The 21,031-nt window shown below is 31.8% G+C and overlaps 1 protein-coding gene across 1 annotated transcript; it reads left to right on the forward strand.

Annotated features, from left to right (window-relative positions):
- Positions 1 to 939: 939 nt before the first annotated feature.
- On the forward strand, positions 940 to 1,745 carry LOC114310829 (putative invertase inhibitor). The gene has a single exon (XM_028256914.2). It carries the CDS (start codon positions 1,008 to 1,010, stop codon positions 1,575 to 1,577), a length of 570 nt encoding a protein of 189 aa, XP_028112715.2. The 5' UTR covers positions 940 to 1,007; the 3' UTR covers positions 1,578 to 1,745.
- The last annotated feature ends 19,286 nt before the right edge of the window (positions 1,746 to 21,031 follow it).

A 21,031-nucleotide genomic window follows, 5' to 3' on the forward strand; every position in this document is an offset into this window, starting at 1 on the left:
TTACGCGAGGAAAAGTTGGTTTATTGGTGATAAGTCTACTTTTATGGGGGATAACATTAGGTAAAAAGATTGATCTTTTATGGTGAAAAGAATATGATTAATGAAATTATTTTTTGTGAGAAGAACAAATTATTGTTTTGAACAATATATATATATATATATAGTTTTTACCACGTTGGATCACTATCGGTGATATTGGAAAAGTCAATGAAAAAGTGGTCGGACAAATTGTCAGTCACTAGTGGCAAGGAGCGGTAGTGGTGATGATATGTATAGATAGGGAAGTGTTTGGGTGTGCAACCCTCAAACACATGCACTATTTACAAAAGCAAGTAAGCTTTCATAAATTTACATAAGTAATATCATAAAAATACATAATTTAAAGATAATTTCACATTAATTTATTCATAAAAATTTTAAAATTCACCGAATCACGTAAAATTTTACTCACTTACGTAATTTATCCCTTAAAAAAATATAACTAGAACTACAAAATTACATAATAAAAGTACATGCATATGGTACACATTGCACAATTAAGAGTTTTCTTTGAACTTATAGCCTGAGTGCCCTTACAAAATAAATAGATATTGATAAAATATATATATAAAAAAAAATCTATTTTTAATGATCTAGAAATAAATAGATCTCCTTTAAATTTTGAAAAAAAAATACAAAAGTGTTTCCAAACACTCTTATATGTTACAAACTCAGATTTCTTTATATAAAATTTTACTCAGAAACACCAATGTATGACTCAAATTCTTTTTATACATAGACCCCACAATACACCAATTAAATTTCAATTTATTTTGAAGATAAATTTTCTTGATCCAAAATTTTAGATTAATAGACTATCTTTTTTCTTAAGGAAAGACAATTTGGATCCCAACTGTCCAAACACCAAGTCATTCCTCCCCAGACTATAAATCACCATCCCCTTGCTTGGTAGAAAAACAAAAATGTGAAAAAGTGCCACACATACCAAACAACAACAACAACAAAAAATGAGGACAACCCTCTCTTTCTCTCCTCTCCTCCTCCTCTTCCTCTTCCTCCTCCTCCTCTCCTCCTCCTTCTACCACGCAGCCGCCCAAACCCTAATCTACAACACCTGCAAAACCGGCGTCAACCATGATAGCAACATCGACTTCACTTTCTGCACAACCTCCCTCCAATCAGCTCCCGCCAGCCAATGCGCTGACCTACTTGGCCTCGGCATGATCACCATCAAGCTTATCCAGAACAACGTGACCGACACTCGCTGCTACGTCAAACACCTATTGAAAAACAAGAAACTTGACCCATATGTCAAGGTTCGTTTACAAGATTGCTTGGAGCTTTACTCGGATGCGATTCCTTCTGTAAAACAGGCAGTGAAGTATTATAAGAGTAAGAAATTTGTGGATGCTAACAGAGAAATAACCTCCGTTATGGACGCTGTGATCACTTGTGAAGATGGGTTTTCGGAGAAGAAATGTGTGGTTTCGCCATTGAAGAAGAGAGATAATGATACTTTTCAGTTGTCTGCAATTGCACTTTCTATCATGAACATGTTTCAGGCTGGTTCACACTGATCTTCTTGGCTTTTTCTAATTTCTATTCTTTTTTATGTGTAGAAGAAGATTATGGACTCTTGTTTCAATTTTTTGCTTTTTCTTTTTTGTTTTTTGTTTTTGAACTATGTGCGAAGGTCAGATTCTTCTATTCATAAATGGATTCAGGGATTGTTCCGTATTGTTTTTGTTTTTGTTTCTCGCGTTTTGGGATTAAAAAAATAAGAGCAAATTACACAGGTATCTCTTACATTTTGTTATTTATGTCATTTTAATCCTTAATGTAGATTTTAGCTCAATTGGTTCAATTGATAATGTCCTTAGGTTTTTTATGAAAAATAATTACTAAGTGGATTGAGATAAGTCACTGAATTGATCAAGTTTACAAGTTTGCCTCTAAAAACATGGCATATGCTATTTATGTGCACATTTTCTATAAAAAATAATATTGGATAAATTACACTTAACTCCCTTAAGGTTTGAGAAAAATACAATTAGCCCCACAAGATTTAGCATAAGATTAAGCGATCAAAACTAATGCATTTGGCATAAAAATATTAAAATAACCAAAAATAAATATACATTTTAGTTTAAAAGAGATGACACCATCATCTTTTATCTATATGATTCACGAATTGTTGATAAAAAACTACTTAATGTTGTGTTTGGTTGAAGGATTTGGAAAGAGATTTAGAAAGAAAAAAGGAAAAAGTAGATGAAATATGAATAAAATATATCTACATTTCACCTAATTTCACATACCTTTTCCCTTCTTCTTTTTTTCCAAATTCCTTCTCAAATCGCCCAACCAAACGCAGTGTAATGTTATGTAATTATGTCAAAAGTGAGATTAATTGTATTTTTTCAAACCTCAAGAGAGATAGATGAGTGTAATTTACTCAAAAATATTAACAATTGGAATCAATTAAACCAATATAAAACAAAGTAAAAAATTTAAGATTAAAATTGAGTAAATTGAAATTACTGTAACTAAAATGACAAAAGACTCAAAATATAGAAACTAGTGGTATAATTTGTCCAAAAAATAATGAAAGGTTTGAAAACGCTTGTGTGTAAAAACCAGCTAACTTTTTGACATTTCTTAACAGGGGGTTGTTTTTAGAATTTTTTTTCATCCTGAAAACAGTTCGTGAAATAAGGATTTTTTTTGGGGGTTTTTTCCCCAACTATTCATGTTACAAGTAAGTTTTCTTTGTTTTTGTTTCTTGGTGTTTGGAATACAAAAACAATAAAAATATAAGGGTAAATTACAAATACATCTCTAAAATTTGTTTAAAATACGAATTAACCTATATAGTTTGAAAATTTTCAAATATTCTATTGTCATAAATTTTATTTAACATAATTAACTGAAAAGAATAAAATTCTTAACTGTTCTTCTATATAATAATAAAATTAACTGAATTATTAATTGAAATAAAATTTTAAAATCATAAAAAACTATTAATTAACTTGATAATTTATTAATAAAAAGAGCTATTTGTTATGTAATTAGAAACCTCGGAAGGCGGGATGTAATTTATAAAATCACAACGGACAATTCGTATTTTAAACAAATTTTAGGTAGTGTGTTTGTAATTTACCCAAAATTTAAAACATTGATTGTTTTTATTTTTGTGCAAAATTTTTTTGAAAATTCCAAAACATGTTTTTGTTTTTTGCCTTCTTTAAAAAAGTGAGTTGTTTTCAATTTTGTTTTTTCAAAAACAATTCGTCAAATAAATTATATATATTAAAAAAAAAATACTTGAGTTAGAGGTAAGTTCACCTTTGGTTTTTTTGAAAGGGACCCAAAAATGTATGTGATCTTTCAAAGAAGGGTGACTTCTAATCGATCACTTGTATGTGACTTGGTTTATAAACCAAGTGCTAAGCTTTTTAGATAATAATAATGTAAAATAATTGCAAAGGCAATCCTACAGAAGTAGGTAACACATGGGTTTTCATATAGCTCAAAGGAGAGATGACGTGTTTGTCTTCTCTCAGTGAAAGCAATCTCATAAGTCATAACCATCACTTTTTCTTTCATTTTTTTTTTTACAAATCAGTAAGAAAAATAAAAATAATTGCAAAAACGAAAAAATCAACTGCGTTTTTCTCTAATGCAAATCAGAGCACAAATTTCACTTGCATCTTTATATATTTTTTCAATTACTTTCACTTTATTCTCATTGATTTGTAATTCTCCTTTTTTTTTTTCAGTACAAATTCAAACATGACATTAAAAATAAAAAAATAAAAATAAAAATAAACCAAATAAATCAATTGGGATTTGTTGCATGCTTTCAAGTATTGGAAAATATTGTATTCTAACTTACAAGCCAACAACTCTGTTTTTTATTTAGAGGAAGAAATTTTTTTTTCCCGAGAGACACGAGACTTTTTCATTGTACCATTTAAGAAAGGTTTAAATGTACATAGTTTTATTCTCATATATGGAGAAATTGTTTTATTGATTTGAACTCGAAACTCTCAAACCGGAATTGAACCATCATAACTAAATATTTGGAAGGAAATCAACTAACACATCAACTAGATACAATATTAAGTACGATTATGTTCATTGATAGAACTCACATATATATTTTATGTCTTAATTAGTATGTTAGTTGATACACTAATTAGTGTTTCTAACATTATTCTATCAATTTACATGCAAAGAATTCAATTATGGCATAATCTGAGGCGCAAAATAACTTAATTGGGTCCAAGTTATAAAATCAAAATCATTTCAAAGATTTCATACATCTGATTTCCATATTAGTTTTTGTAAGTATAGCATATTCTCGTATAATTCTAGGTAGTTTTTTTTTTTTTTTTTCAATATTAAAGATTTTGATGGCTAGTGACAAAAAAAAAAAAAAAAAAACATAAAGATCACATTCCCCCAAAAGGACAGTAAAGCAAAATTTTGTGACTTTCTTCCTAATGAGACGCTACTCTAGCCAGTGGTCGAGATAGGAAGTCAAGTTAGGGAGGACACTTATTAATTATAATTTTTTATTTAAAAAATTTATGATTAATATTAAGATAATAATAATTTTATGAGTTAAATTTAAGAATAAGAAATTAAAAGTCATTATTAATAAGAACAAATCAAAATTTTATAATAGTGTGTAATAGTTTGGTGTGAGATGGTGATGTATGTTTGTAATTTTAGCATAAAAAGTTATGGATCAAAATTCTTAATTTTAGAAAATAAAAACACGTCATTTATTGCACAAATTATTATAAAATTTATTTAATTTTTATTTGACAGAAAATATTAAAGAGATAATCAGTGTGTTTGGTTTGAGTTTTTTGAATTAAGTTTTTTAAAAATTGAATTTTTTAATTTTCATGTTTTTTTGTTTTTAGTAAATATTTTTTAAATTTTAAACATTTTTTTTTATTTTTTTAGATGCACCTTATTTAGATGTATCTAAAAAGTAAAAAAATTGTGAAAAAATATTATAAAAAATTAATAAATACATAAAAATATAAAAAATGTACTGAATTTTCGTATTTTTTTTTTGTATTTTTGATATTTAGTAAATTTTTAAAAGATTTTTTTTACAATTTTTTTACTTTTTAGGTGTATTTATGTTAGATGTGTCTAAAAAGTAAAAAAATTGCTTAAAATATTAAAAAAAATCAGTAAAAACAAAAAAAATACGGAAAATAAGAAAGTAAAATTTTCTGAAAAGTGTTTTTTGAAAAATGAAAACAAGTGTTGGAACAATCTTCTGTGTATATAAAATAACTTGAAATAAATTCAAACAAAATAAATAAATAACATACCAGATTTATTTATCGAACCGAAATAAAATTAAGACCAAAAGTCGAGTGTGTGACACTTTGTCCTTAAGACAGATTCGCCCCGCTATGGTGCTTACGGTTGAATGACGTCTATCTCCCAAGATACAATGATCTTCACAAATTGTAGTAGCACCCCAAACAATTTGTTCGGCGAACCAAACCTGTGTTCTAACTCTCTTTAATTTATTCTAAATCTAAAATGAAGAATAAAAAGAATACAAACAGATATAATCTGGACAACAAGGAAAAAGGGTACTTTCAGATTGAAATTTTTCCTGATTCAAAACACATGCTGGAATTTGGTATTTATAGGCACACATGTGCAACCCGAACAGGTACAAAACAAAAGTGAACAGGTTTGATTCAAAAATCAAACAGATTCTGCCGTTGTACAGGAACGGCTAAAATTCAAACAATTTGGAAGAAGTAGCCGTAGGTGTACTTAAATCCAAACTATTTGAATATAAATATTATTAAACTATTAAACTAGTTTAATTAAATAAACAATAGTATAATAGATTTAATAAAATCTGTTAGGAATATAAATATTAATCTATTTGACAAATTTTAGGAAATCACTAAGGAACTCAAAATTTGAATTTAGAATTAAATTAAATTCCCACAATAATTTTTTATTGAAAAAATTCAAATGAATTTTATCTAAATAAAAATTAATGTTAGACCCGAAAACGACGTTAACTTCCCATTCACTCATAAATGGTTTTGACGTTCCGTCTTCACCATGTGACTTGCCACGCAGCAAGGAACACGTCACCTCTTTGGACCCACCCCAAAAGACGTTTGGGGCCCACCCAAAATGGGCTCAAAATTATGCCTATATAAAACCATTTTCCAACAATCCCCCACATGAATGGAATTTGACGGAGAGAAAATGCAACAACATGATCTAATTACAGAGAGTACAGAAATTGAAAATATTCTGCAAAGGATAGGTAGCTTTTGGCTTTGAACCTTCCCTTGTGAGACACTATCGGATTTACTAGCTAACCAGTGAACATGATGTCTTGAACTGTTCAGCCGTTTGTGTAAACCAAGACAATAGAACTCACACAGTATATTCCAAGACACAGTTTAGTTCTCACTATTGTGTTCATTTTGGCCTTAAACAACCTGGTCTATCATGAGTGCTCTAAAGACTTGTAGCCCTTCACAAATCTTATAGAACCGGCCCAGTTCACACTCACATAAGTGATTCTTATGAAAAGTATCCTGCCATACTCCACTAGGTTTACCTAGATATAAGAATCATTAAAAGTATTACTTAACCTAAATCGCTGCAGATATCACTTATTTCATCATAGAAATGGGTAGGAGTTGGACTCCACAGTGATCCTTCTGAGTCAATCACAACTCGGTTGTCCCTTTGAACCTAGATTTTGGGATCTCCAGTCAACTAGGTTGGGTTGCCATTGTGGTAACTCTTATTTAATAGGCTTAAGTCCCATTCCCCTCGATGAATTTTCAACGAACTCTCTTGCTAACCCTTTGGTTAGTGGATCCGCTATGTTGTCTTTAGACTTAACATATTCTATGGAAATAATTCCATTAGAGAGTAGTTGTCTTACGGTGTTATGTCGACGACGAATGTGTCGTGACTTACCGTTATACATATGACTCTGTGCTCTACCAATTGCTGATTGACTATCACAATGTATGCATATAGCAGGCACCGATTTTGGCCAAATTGGAATATCTTCAAGGAAGTGGCGAAACCATTCTGCCTCTTCCCCAACTTTGTCTAAAGCTATGAATTCAGATTCCATAGTAGATTTAGCAATACAAGTCTGTTTGGAAGATTTTCAAGATACAGCCGCCCCACCAAGAGTAAAGACATACCCACTGGTGGACTTCGAGTCTCTTGTATCTGATATCCAATTTGCATCACAGTATCCTTCAAGTACTGCTGGATATCTAGTATAATTCAGCCCAATGTTACGAGTAAATCGGAGATATCTTAGAACCCTTATAATTGCTTTCCAGTGTTCTACTCCCGGATTACTCGTATATCTACTTAATTTACTTACTGCATAAGCTATATCTGGGCGAGTGCAGTTCATCAAGTACATTAAGCTTCCAATAATTTGGGCATACTCTAATTGAGAAATACTTTCCTGTACATTTTTAGAAAGATACAAATTAACATCTACAGGTGTTCTAGCTAGATGATCATCATCTTTGCTGAATTTGCCAAGTATTTTCTCAATGTAATGAGATTGTGACAAAGTATATCCTTCTGATGTTTTGGTAATTTTCATACCAAGTATTATATCAACAATGCCCATATCCTTCATGTCAAAATGTTTATTCAATATTTTCTTGGTAGTTTTAATCATGCCATTATTACTACCAATGATGAGCATATCATCTACATAAAGACATACAATGACATAACTTTTATCTGTGTTTTTAATATAAACACATTTGTCACACTCATTAATTTTAAATCCATTTGACATCATTGCCTTGTCAAATTTCTCATGCCATTGCTTTGGCGCTTGTTTTAAACCATATAATGACTTAACAAATTTACACACTTTCTTTTCTTTCCCTGGAACAGAAAACCCTTCTGGTTGTTCCATGTAAATTTCTTCATTTAACTCACCATTTAAGAAAGCGGTTTTAACATCCATTTGATGAATTTCTAGATTGTATAGAGATGCAATGGCAATTAGCATTCTAATGGATGTTATTCTAGTAACCGGTGAGTATGTGTCAAAGTAATCAAGACCTTCTTTTTGTCTAAATTCTTTGACCACAAGTCTTGCCTTGTATTTGTCAATTGATCCATCCGCTTTTAATTTTCTTTTGAAAATCCACTTGTACCCAAGAGGTTTACAACCTGGTGGCAAGTCCACTAATTCCCAAGTGTGATTTTGCAAGATGGATTCAACATCACTATTGATAGCTTCTTTCCATAAAGGAGCTTCAGAACTGGACATAGCCTCCTTAAAAGTTAAAGGCTCATTTTCTAACAAATATGTTAGAAAATCTGGACCAAAAGATTTTGAGGTTCTAGCACGTTTACTACGCCTAGGTTCTTCTTCCTTATTTTGGTCTAACTCTTGTTCTTGATCATGTTCTTGATCCTGACTAGTAATAACATCATGATATCTTTTATTACTACTAGTCTCTTGTCCAGTCTTATTTGGAAATACATGTTCAAAGAATGATGCATTCCTTGACTCAATAATAGTATTTTACATGCATTTCAGAATGTTCTGATTTATGAATCAAAAACCGATATGCACTACTATTCTTGGCATAACCAATGAAAATGTAATCAATGGTCTTAGGACCTATCTTAGTCTTTTTAGGACTAGGAATAGCCACTTTAGCCAAACACCCCCACACTTTTAAGTATTTGTAGAATGGTACTCTTTCATGCCACAATTCATAAGGTGTTTGATTTATTTTCTTTCGGGGTACTTTATTTAAAATATAATAAGCAGAAAGTATTGCTTCCCCCACAGGTTCTGAGGTAATCCAGAACTTATTAACATGGCATTCATCATTTCTTTTAAAGTCCTATTTTTCCTTTCAGCAATTCCATTTTGCTGAGGTGAGTAAGGAGCGGTGGTTTGATGAATTATTCCATGTTCTTTACAAAATTCACCAAAAGGTGATTCATATTCACCACCTCTATCACTTCTAAGTTTCTTGATTTTCTTACCAAGTTGATTTTCAACTTCATTCTTATATTAAATGAAAGTTTCCAAAGCTTCATCCTTGGTTCGAATTAAATAAATATAACTATATCTAGTATAGTCATCTATAAAAGTGATTACATACTTTTTCCCACCTCTAGTTTGAATTGATTTAAAATCACAAATGTCACTATGAATTAATTCAAGTGGTTCCGTATTTCTTTCAATTGAATGAAAAGGAGTTTTAGATAATTTTGCCTCAACGCAAATTTCACATTTATAATTTGAATCAATGTTAAATTTAGGTAAACATTCCATATTAATTAATTTACGCAAAGATCCATAATTAACATGTCCTAGTCTACCATGCCATAAATTTGAAGACTCAAGCAAGTAAGAAGAAGATGTAGTAATATTAATAACTGAGGGTACAACGGTCATTACATTTAACTTGAAAAGGCCATCAGACATGTAACCTTTTCCTACATACATCCCATTCTTAGTAAGTACAAATTTGTCACTCTCAAATACTAGCCTAAACCCATTCTTACTCAACAAAGATCCGGAAACAAGATTCTTGCGAATGTCCGGTACATGTAACACATTGTTGAGAGTGAGTTCCTTTCCAGATGTCATCTTGAGTATAATCTTTCCTTGTCCTTCAACTTTGGAAGTTGAGGAGTTGCCCATAAAAAGTTGTTCACCATTGTCCACTGAAGAATAAGATGTGAACATCTTTTTGTCGGCACAGATATGGCGAGTAGCACCAGTGTCCACCCACCATTCTTTAGGATTTCCGACAAGATTTACCTCGGAAACAACTGCAGAAAGATTGATGTCATCGACACCATTGGAAATATTGTCCACTTCAGTCATGTGGGCTTGAGCAGGCTTCTTGCGTGTTCTTCTTTTGCTTTTGCCTTTGCTACGACAATCTTTGGCCCGATGTCCCTCTTTGTCACATATGTAACATTTGCCATTAAACTTGTACTTTTTATTTTCCCCCCCTTTAGAGCCTTGTGATGAACTTTCTCCAGAAGACTTTCGTTTCTTGATTTTTGAAGCATGTTCCACCACATTTGCTTTAGACTCCATAGGAAGCTTACCAGCCCGCTTTTCAAAATTGCGGTTGTCCTCCTCAATCCTCAAACGCACAATTAACTCGTCTATAGAAATTTCTTTGCGCTTGTGTTTGAGGTAGTTCTTGAATTCCTTCTAACCTTTTGGTAATTTTTCAATTAAGGCTGCAACTTGAAAGGATTTACTGAGAGACATACCTTCTACGTGAATGTCATGCAGAATGAGTTGGAAATCTTGAGCTTGGCTGATCACAGTTTTTGAATCAACCATTACAAAATCCAAGAATCTGCCAACCACAAATTTCTTTGAGCCGGCATCTTCCGTTTTGTACTTTTTCTCCAACGATTCCCAAAGTTCCTTTGCTGTCTTGATTGGACTGTAGACGTTGTACAATGTGTTGTCAAGTTCGTTCAAGACGTAATTCCGGCAAAGGAAATCGGCATGTTTCCAGGCATCAACCGCAGCAACTACTTGCCGGTCGGTTTCATCCTCTTTCAGGATTGGAGCATCTTCACGGAGGAAACGAGCCAGGTTCAGAGTTGTAAGATAGAACAACATTTTCTGTTGCCATCTTTTAAAGTCAGTTCCTAAGAACTTCTCTGGCTTTTCACCGTGATTTATCGGTACTGTTACAACAGGAGAGAGGGTTGGCGTCATTGCAGCCACTACAGTAGTACTTGTTTGGGCATTTGTTTCAGTTGCCATCAATTCTAATATATAAAACAAAATTATAATTAGAATTTATACTACACAGAAAATTAAACCAAATTCACAGAATTAAATTCTGTAAAAATAAAAGAAACAAGAATGTAACTTTTATTTTCCAATTAATTTGAAAATAAAATAAAATTTATTTAAACAAATTAATTCCACACAGAAAGTAAATTCTGTAAAAATAAAAGAAATAAAAATTATAACTTTTATTTTTCAATTAATTTGGAAATAAAATAAAATTTTATTTAACCAAATTAATTCCACACAGAAAATTAAATTTCTGTAACACTTCAATAATTAAAATACTGAAACAGAATTTTAATTAAAGAAAACTCAGAAAATAATTTCTAAGAACCAAAATTAGTTTTCTGACAAAATTCCACAAAAATATATTCTGAATTGTTAATGACACCAGTATCGTACTACTAGTTGTTGTCAAAGAAAAGAGACAGTATATTACTACTATCTGTCAAATAGCATATAATTACTATTTGTTTTTCCAACCAGAATATTATTTTGTAAATTCATAGAAAATAATTTTTCTTCCGAAATTATTTACGAAGAATGAAAAAAGGAAATAAACGAAAAATTCTGTAAACAGAATAATTCGAATCTGTCTTACGATTGTTGGAACAATCTTCTGTGTATATAAAATAACTTGAAATAAATTCAAACAAAATAAATAAATAACATACTAGATTTATTTATTGAACCGAAATAAAATTAAGACCAAGTCGAGTGTGTGACACTCTGTCCTTAAGACAGATTCGCCCCGCTATGGTGCTTACGGTTGAATGGCGTCTATCTCCCAGGATACAATGATCTTCACAAATTGTAGTAGCACTCCAAACAATTTGTTCGGCGAACCAAACCTGTGTTCTAACTCTCTTTAATTTATTCTAAATCTAAAATGAAGAATAAAAAGAATACAAACAGATATAATCTGGACAACAAGGAAAAAGGGTACTTTCAGACTGAAATTTTTCTTGATTCAAAACACATGCTGGAATTTGGTATTTATAGGCACACATGTGCAACCCGAACAGGTGCAAAACAAAAGTGAACAGGTTTGATTCAAAAATCAAACAGATTCTGTCGTTGTACAGGAACGGCTAAAATTCAAACAATTTGGAAGAAGTAGCCGTAGGTGTACTTAAATCCAAACTATTTGAATATAAATATTATTAAACTATTAGACTAGTTTAATTAAATAAACAATAGTATAATAGATTTAATAAAATCTGTTAGGAATATAAATATTAATCTATTTGACAAATTTTAGGAAACCACTAAGGAACCCAAAATTTGAATTTAGAATTAAATTAAATTCCCACAATAATTTTTTATTGAAAAAATTCAAATGAATTTTATCTAAATAAAAATTAATGTTAGACCCGAAAACGACGTTAACTTCCCATTCACTCATAAATGGTTTTGACGTTCCGTCTTCACCATGTGACTTGCCACGCGGCAAGGAACACGTCACCTCTTTGGACCCACCCCAAAAAACGTTTGGGGCCCACCCAAAATGGATTCAAAATTATGCCTATATAATTTTGATACTCAAAGCACGAAAAATCACAAATCACGCTAAATAGTTTGTCAACTATTTGAACATAATGAATTAATTATATTCAATCTATACGATTTTCCACTACACTATAAGTTTAGACTATTATATAAACAATACGATATAGTACTTCCAAAATATCAAACAACTGCTTATTGTGAATAATATAATAAATCTTTAGACAAATAACATGTTACGGAAAAAAAGAACATATTTTGTATATGATCACAAAATAATAACAAAAAAATTTCAAAATTGAAAATTGAGGGGCGCACGTGGCCCTAGACCTTCTTTGACTCCGCCCGACTCTGGCATATTACCGTTACAAAATTCTACTGGATGAACAAAGACATTGGTAAATGATTGGCTATTAAACATGTGTACACACAAATTTTAATTTTAAAAATAAGTACAATTCTTTGTGATATTTGATTTTCAAAACTGGATGTAATCCAATGGCTGTAAAAGCTTCTTATTAAATCGAATTGCCTTAAAAGTCTTTAAATTTTTTAATGAAGTTTGATTGTGAATTGTAATGGCTTGATCACGAATAAATGAAGAATCGAACTCTACGGTGAGTTTGATCCTTGAACATGTAGGAGCTTCTTATGGACTCCAACCGTCTTAAAAGTTTTCAAATTTTTTAATGAAGAAAATCAAAAAAAAAGTTTGATTGTGGATTTTAATGGCTTGATTACGAATAAATGATGAATCGAACTCGACGGTACGTTTGATCTTTGAACATGTAAGAGAGTGATGTGCTTAGTGATATTCTACGTCTCTTGAAATAATACTTGAATGTTTGAGAGCTTGTGAAGAATGCTTCAAGGATTCTACAGAAATTTTAACACAAAGATACATACAGTGCTCTATGTATAGGCTCCATTGAAGGAGTTTAATTTTGAAAACTCCCCTTAATTATTATGTAATTGATTTTAATTTCTAAAATAAAAATGTGTCTATCAAAATATAAATAAATTAAATTTAGCTTTGAATTCTTTACAATAACTTTTTGGGAGATTTTGACAAATGCACTTGTGGGACCGAATTTTTGGATTGACGTAATATAAAAATGAGTTAACACTTTTCTTTTTTGTACAATCCTCAAAAAAAATTTTTTTTTTTTTTTTTGACATAGGATAGAATGTTAATGGGTTAGTAAGTTAGATTACAACGAAAAAGTCACAATCACTCTATCGATTCAAATCCTAAACCTCTGACATTCTCATTTTCTCAAAAGACAACTACATAGATCGCTAAGCCAACTTTTCTGTCCTGCGACCCTTCATTCAAAATGGGTTAAGCCTTCATAGTTTTAGTAGAACCTACATCACTCTAAAGATTTTGACCATCTTAATTTTGATTAATTATAAATACTTTATTTATCTTAATTAATATAATTGTGATTAAACACTTTACAATTTTAAGTATTTTCAACAAGTTTCATACACATGGATGGGTATTATTCTAAAATAATATAAATAAATTAAATAACAACAAACATTAGGGTGTAACATGTACATATACTTCAAAATACGGCGTGCAAGGCACAATACTAATGCCTAATACAACCCAATGCCTAATACAATTGATATGAACTTTTATGTTAATTTTATTTAGATACCAAAAGCAAGAGGATTTGGTTAAAACTCTCTTATAACAAACTTTCGATATTAAGGAAAAGTATAAAAAAATTTCTTGCCAAGGCTAACATGCATCACTATTATTAAAATATTCTTAATAACTAATTTTATATTTCAAATTTTAAAATGATACAACTTTTAATTTAGATGTCGCTTTTTAATAAAATTGATTGGTTATTAATCGGTCATTTTTCAATAAAAAATAAAGAACTAAACAAAGTACTAATTCAGTAGAATAATGAATTGTCCAGGTATCATACCATGAGGATTTTGGATTGAGTTATATTAATTCAAATGGTAATTTTTAATTTAATTTGAAGAAGAGAGGATGATTTGATTTTCGCTAATGAGAATTTAATTAAAACTAAACTAATTGTGTAACTAAAGAGAATAATCTGAATATGAAGAGAGACTTCGAATTTAGAATCCATTACTAATCTCATATCATGTAATTAAAATATTCAATTCTAGTAAATCAATGGCTTAGATAATAATGATGTATCGTGGCTACAAGCCCCAATATCATCGTCAAGAAAATGAGTATATGCAAAACATAGGCACAAATCATCTTCGATCGGTATGAATCGTCTACACTAAACTAAAGTTGTAGCACGATTTGTCTCCCTTTAGCATGACTCGTTGTAACATGCCTGGGGGATACCTCTGTGCGTTAAATATTATGGACCCTTGATCTCTTTGATCTAATCTCACGAGTGCAATGTGAAACATAGATGAGAGTCCAAATTCGGCAACTTTTATAGAAAATTCATTTTATTGTAAAACCTTTGTCAGAAATGAAAATCTGTGACTCGTGCCAAGGCCACTGTTCATCATAACCAAAGATATCTCAGTTCGAAACCTTAGGTATGAGAGGAGAAGATTATTATTTGAGCACTTCCGTTCACCCGATCAAAAGATCGGCCTTTGCTAAACTATGATATGAGTTTTATTTACTGTATATGTTCATGTTTTAATTAGTTAATAAATAGTAAACATTATTATGTGGAGCATACAAGTATAGACTATGCCACCCACTTTGAAACAACTTGATTTCACGTAGTTTGAAAGAATTTTTGAAGATGTGCAACTCAAAGAGATTGAGTTTACAAATATGAAAAATCAGTATCATTCCAAATTAAGCAAACCCAACATAACTTTATAACTAAAAAAGTTTTAATATTATTCATTAAAAAAAATGCTATTACATTTCAAACAACATACAAATTAACCAACACAAAATAAGTTGTATGGCGACTTTATCCTTGAAATGGATCGTTTGCAAAGGAAATATCTTTGATTGTCCTTATTTGGAACAAGATTCAAAATTTAGGATCAAACGTATCACAACTGAAAAGTCATGGACCAAAGTGATGTAAGCCCTAAACTACCGGGACTATTAATGTAATTTGCCCTAGATTAATTTTACTTAGATAGAGAAGCAGTGTCATATTTCAATTCCCAATAACAAAACCCACAGTCTAACTACGATCAAGCCCCCAATTTCTTGGAAAAACCTACAATGATACTACTTCATAAGTCAGTAATATTTTTTTGGGAAAATTACAAAAAAAAAAAAAAAACCCCAAGGTTTAGCGTATTTTTCACATTAAACCTCAACATTTTAATTTTAATAATTTAAACCCTGAATTTTTAACCGTGTCCCAATGTTGACCCTCCGACTGTTTCCATTTGTTTTCGATAACTTTTCACACTTATTTGATACAAGTGTCGCCTTTTGATTCGTCCATAATTATTATAATTATTTTATTTCTAAATTACTTTTTTTTCTATCAACTCTCTCTCTCTCTCTCTCTCTCTCTCACATCTCAAAACCCTAACTCTCTATATCTTTCTCTTCCACTACTACTCTCCTCCGCCGTTGTTCCTCATTCGTCGTTGCTTGTATCGACGATGTCACAGCTTTGCCTCTATGATATCTAGACCTGTCGCCACGGTGGTTATCAATCCACCCGCAACCACACCATCTCCGGCCTTGTTTTCCTCATCTCTTTCTCTTTCTCTCTCTCAAGTCGCCGATCTCTTTCTCTCTCTCTCTCTCTATCTCTCTCGTTCGCTCCGTGTTCACCAAAACTCATATCAGGCCTCTCTTCTGGCGACATCTCGTTGGTTGCCTCTGATTCCGATACATTTCTAATACTCAAGGATCAGTACCTGCAACTCTCATCTTTTCTCCCTTTTTACTGCTCCTCCCTCTACGGCTTTAGAAAGCACACCAAGAAGTCCTTTAAGCTCCTTCAATCTGTATGGTTTCCACCCATTCTACATGGACGTAAGGTCCCCAGATTTGGATTCTAAAGGTAGAAGAGAGAGAGAGAGAGAGAGAGGGGATAGAGACATAGACTGTTTCTGGGTTTGGTTTATGAGAGAGAGAGAATTAGGGTTTTGAGAGAATGAGAGAGATGAGAGAGAGAGAGAGAGCTGATAAAAAGAAAAAAAATAATTTAGAAATAAAATAATTATAATAATTATAGACGAATCAAAAAGTGACACTTGTATCAAATAAGTGTAAAAAGTTAACAAAAACAAACGAAAACAGACGGAGGGTCAACATTGGTACATGGTTAAAAATTTAGGGTTTAAATTGTTAAAATTAAAATGTTGGGGTTTAGTGTGAAAAATGTTGGACAATCTTCACTTTATTTAAGTAGATTAAATTCTATTGTGTACTAAACAACAACTAGAATATAAAGAAATAAAGGAAATGAGAGAATTTGTTTGATTACAAAAATCAAACTAGAAATAAAACAAAATAAATAAAAACATATTTTATTTTGTTACAAAAACAAAATTAAAATCTGATTGAAATAAATAAATAAAACAGAATAATAAATTAAACAACTTACTTGATTAATTTCTTTGAATAATTATTTGATCAAACCAGTGTTTGACACTGTGTCCTTAAGACAGATTCATCATCTCCATAGCCCAGGATAAAATGATCTACTACAAACAATAACAGCACTACAAATTATTTGCCTAATGAACACACTAACTGTTTATACTCTCTCACAGAAGAAAATAATACATCAATATGAAAAGAATATTTACAGAATTATGAAGGACGAAATTATTAGAGTTTCAAAATCCAAATAAGGGCTGTCCTATTTATAGATGGATTGGTGGCTGCAGATTTTGATTTAAACAGGTGCAAACCTATTTGAACAGGTATGAAACCTGTTTGGTTTTGAATTTAAACAGATTTAATCTGTTGGGTTCACAATTCAAACAGATAACAAAAACGGGAAGGGCCCTGTTTGGGTGTACAGTAAAACCGGACCAGTTTATTTCTGGTTTAATTTGAATTCTGGAATTTATTTTACCAAAAATAAAATTAAATTCAAATGTTTTTTGCCCAAAAAGATTAGTATTGGGCTGAACAAGCCCAGGCCTAGCTTGCCTGGACGACGGCGTGCGCGCGTGTGGTGATTTTTTGAATCCAATGGGTCTAGCCATTTTGCCCATAACCTCTCGCTCTAAAACACTTGGGTACCCCTTGAGACATACCCCAAGTACCAAACCCATGCCTTATAAACTCATTCAAAACTTCCCACCAAATCAATGTGGGACAAGCCTTATTCAATACCTTTAAGGATTTTTCCACCAAAACTCCATTTCCATGGAGCATACTTTGGCTTCAATTTCTCATTCACTCGATAATGGTTTTGAGTAGCCAAATATACCACGTGAATCACAACGCGGCATAGAACACGTTACCTCTTTGACCCGCGAAAATCGACGCTTGGGACCTACCTAAAAAATAGACCAAACTTAGAAAAAAATTCTGGTTTTACCCAGAATTTTATAACCATTTCCAACAAAAAACACGCTAAACCATGGGGTTTTTTTTTTTTGTTGTAATTTTCCCTATTTTTTTATTGATTACAAAAAATAAAAATAAAAATAAAAATAAAAATGATACATATGTTAAATTTAATTTAATTAAGTATAATGACATTTTACGTGTAGGGATGGCTTCTGATGATGGTGCTAGAGCTAATTAGAATTGTCTAAACTTTTCATAGATTTGTGTTTAGAAGAAGCTTATAAAATTGGTAAAAATGGTCGTAATCTTAAAAAAGAATCTTGGGATAGGATGAGGGTATCTTTTAAGTAATAGAAGAATGTTAACCTTTTTCAAAAACAGTTGAAGAATCAATGGGAAAATCTGAAGAAGAAATATCAAGTGTGGTCAAAGATATCTCTAAAACTGGGAATGGTCATGATCCAGTGGCTAATACAATAAATTGGAATCCACAAGAATGGGATGAGTACATACATGTATCACTATCTTTAATGTTAACATATTTGTTTAAAAAACATAAAGGCATTCAATCTGTATGTGTGTAATTTTTAAATTTGTAATGTTATAAGCTAATCCAGAGGCAAAACAATTTCGATATGTTGGTTTACAACATGCAAATGAGCTAAAAGCATTATTTGATAGTATTAGAGCAACTGAAAAAATTTCACGGGGTCCGTCGAAAGAAGGGTTGCCTTCTGATGGTTTTGGAACACAATCAGAAATATGCATTAATTTTTTTTGATGAATTTCTTGAGATACCTTCCTCACCAACGGATGTGGAAAAATCTAACAATAAACGTCAAAAGAAAAACAAATATGGTGATCTTGATGAATAATTGCTTGAAATGCTTAAAACATTACAGAATTTTGAAGGGCCTAGTATAGAAGAATGCAATCAGATTTTGGATGAAATGCAACTTATTAAAATGACTAACCCTTTATATATAATTGCATATAGTATTTTTAGTGAGAGTATACAGAGAGCAATGGATGTTGTTACATCATAAACCAGAAATACTTAGAAAGACTTGGACAGATGTAAACCGGAAAAACAAAATTTACGACTACTTGAAATTTAGGAATACGAGAATGTTTAAGAGTATTTTGAAAACATTGTTTAAGGTTGTTTTTATAATAGTTTGGTTGGAGCTATATTTTTAAAAATTTTTTATTTGTAATATAGTTTGGTTGGAGCTATATTTTTTAAAATTTTTTATTTGTAATATAGTTTGGTTGGAACTTTATTTTTTAATTAATATATTTAGCATTGATGGATTTGTTTGCAGTGTTTTAAGTATAACAGTTTTGCAATGTTTTAATTTTAACATGTATTTTTAATTGATATTTTGTTTTATGTTAATCTAACTGCATATTATTAAAATACCAACAATATGTTGTCTGAGAAGAAGAAGAAAAGTGCATTAAAGATTATTGCAATTATTTTGATAATAAAAATATTGAGAAAAAAATGCACTAGAAGCGGAGAAAAGAGGTCATACCGATTCTTTGTGGAGATGAGTTGGATATATGAAAGAAATTCTTGATGGAAATTGTAAATCAAAACACAAAACATGCAGCGGAATAAAATGTTTAGATCATACCTCTTTTGATCTAAAACCTCGTGGATAAATCACGTGCTTCCAGAATCTAATCAATCAATCCCAGCAATGGGGTAATATTACAATGGTGAATATCACCCACACAAACCACAGTGCAAATGACTTGATCGTTGTTTCTTGGGAGAGAGTAAGTTTATGGGTAGAAACAAATCATACGTTGTTTCTCTCTTGGTTACCCATAACCATATATCAGATATATAATATATTATTATTATTTATCCATATCAGTTAAAACTGATAATATCTATATCCTGAGTGGTTATCCTAAATAGGTTTGAATTTAATTCAAAACCTATTTGGATAAGATCCAAATTATGTTCAACGGGTCATGCCACATGGGCGCCCATTACTAACATCTCCCACTCGCACATGAGTTGGCATGACACTGCCACATCTCTGTCTCAATCTCCCAAAAATAAACAATCTCATACTAGCCACTGCACCGTGCGACTGCTGAGAACACCTGCATGTGGGAGCTCTATACTAGAAACTCAAAATGAGCCAGTATAGAGACATCAACCCAAAAAGAACAGAAATAGTGTCTCATATACCCCAGACCCATCTAATTACACCGGTCCAAAAAACATCTCTAATCCCTCAAAAAGAGCATGTTTGACCCTCTCAATTCTTGCAATATATTCACACTCAATTCGCCTCTCATACAGAGCGATGTGAGTTGCCGGCAGTGAATATACAACAGTGGTGTAATACTAGATGATCTTCCCTTTGCACTCATGCCATTTAGTTTAGGATTGACCGCTTTCCCAGTGATGTCCCTTAAGGCCGAATCATGCATGACCGCAGGCAACATACCAAAGTAGCAGAACATCAACCCCTTACCTTATGACATAGTCAAAAGTCACAAAAGGGTACATAAATGAAAGTCATATCAATAATAACACGTAAGACTCACACGGTGAGGAAGCAGGGATCCATTCTCTCACCTCATTACTCGGTCGCCAAGCACATATAGTATGAATACATGCTACGGTGGAGTAACTCTTCCATAAAGAGTGATGTCATACTCGATACACCGTACAGATATTAGTCTAGTCGCTTTCTAGCGCCTAACCCGAATTCTCTATTTGCTCACCTTCTAGGCGCCAAATGAGATCTCGAATCTGGCCAATCATAACAGGCACAACATGAAAAGTGGGTACTAACATCCATGTTTGGTCCTTAACACGACCTCATCTTGGTTATAAGCCTTCTAGGCGCCAAATGAGATCTCGAATCTGGCCAATCATAACAGGCACAACATGAAAAGTGGGTACTAACATCCATGTTTGGTCCTTAACACGACCTCATCTTGGTTATAACCAAGGCGACATACATAGTGGATGATTTAAGCCTCTCTTGGCTCCAAATAAAAATAAACCACCAGTCTCATCCTTGCTCGCTCCCAAGCGCCAAGGGCGATTGCTCGTGTGAGTGAGCCAATCTTGCCTGCTGACATCATCATTTGCTAATCATTATGACACAAACCGTAATAGTGTCAACATCCCATCATCTCAAAATAAGTGATCGATTTTTTTTAAAAAA

Source organism: Camellia sinensis, chromosome 5, assembly GCF_055761805.1.
Source record: "Camellia sinensis isolate YWXY chromosome 5, ASM5576180v1, whole genome shotgun sequence".
In the NCBI taxonomy this organism is placed as follows: domain Eukaryota; kingdom Viridiplantae; phylum Streptophyta; class Magnoliopsida; order Ericales; family Theaceae; genus Camellia; species Camellia sinensis.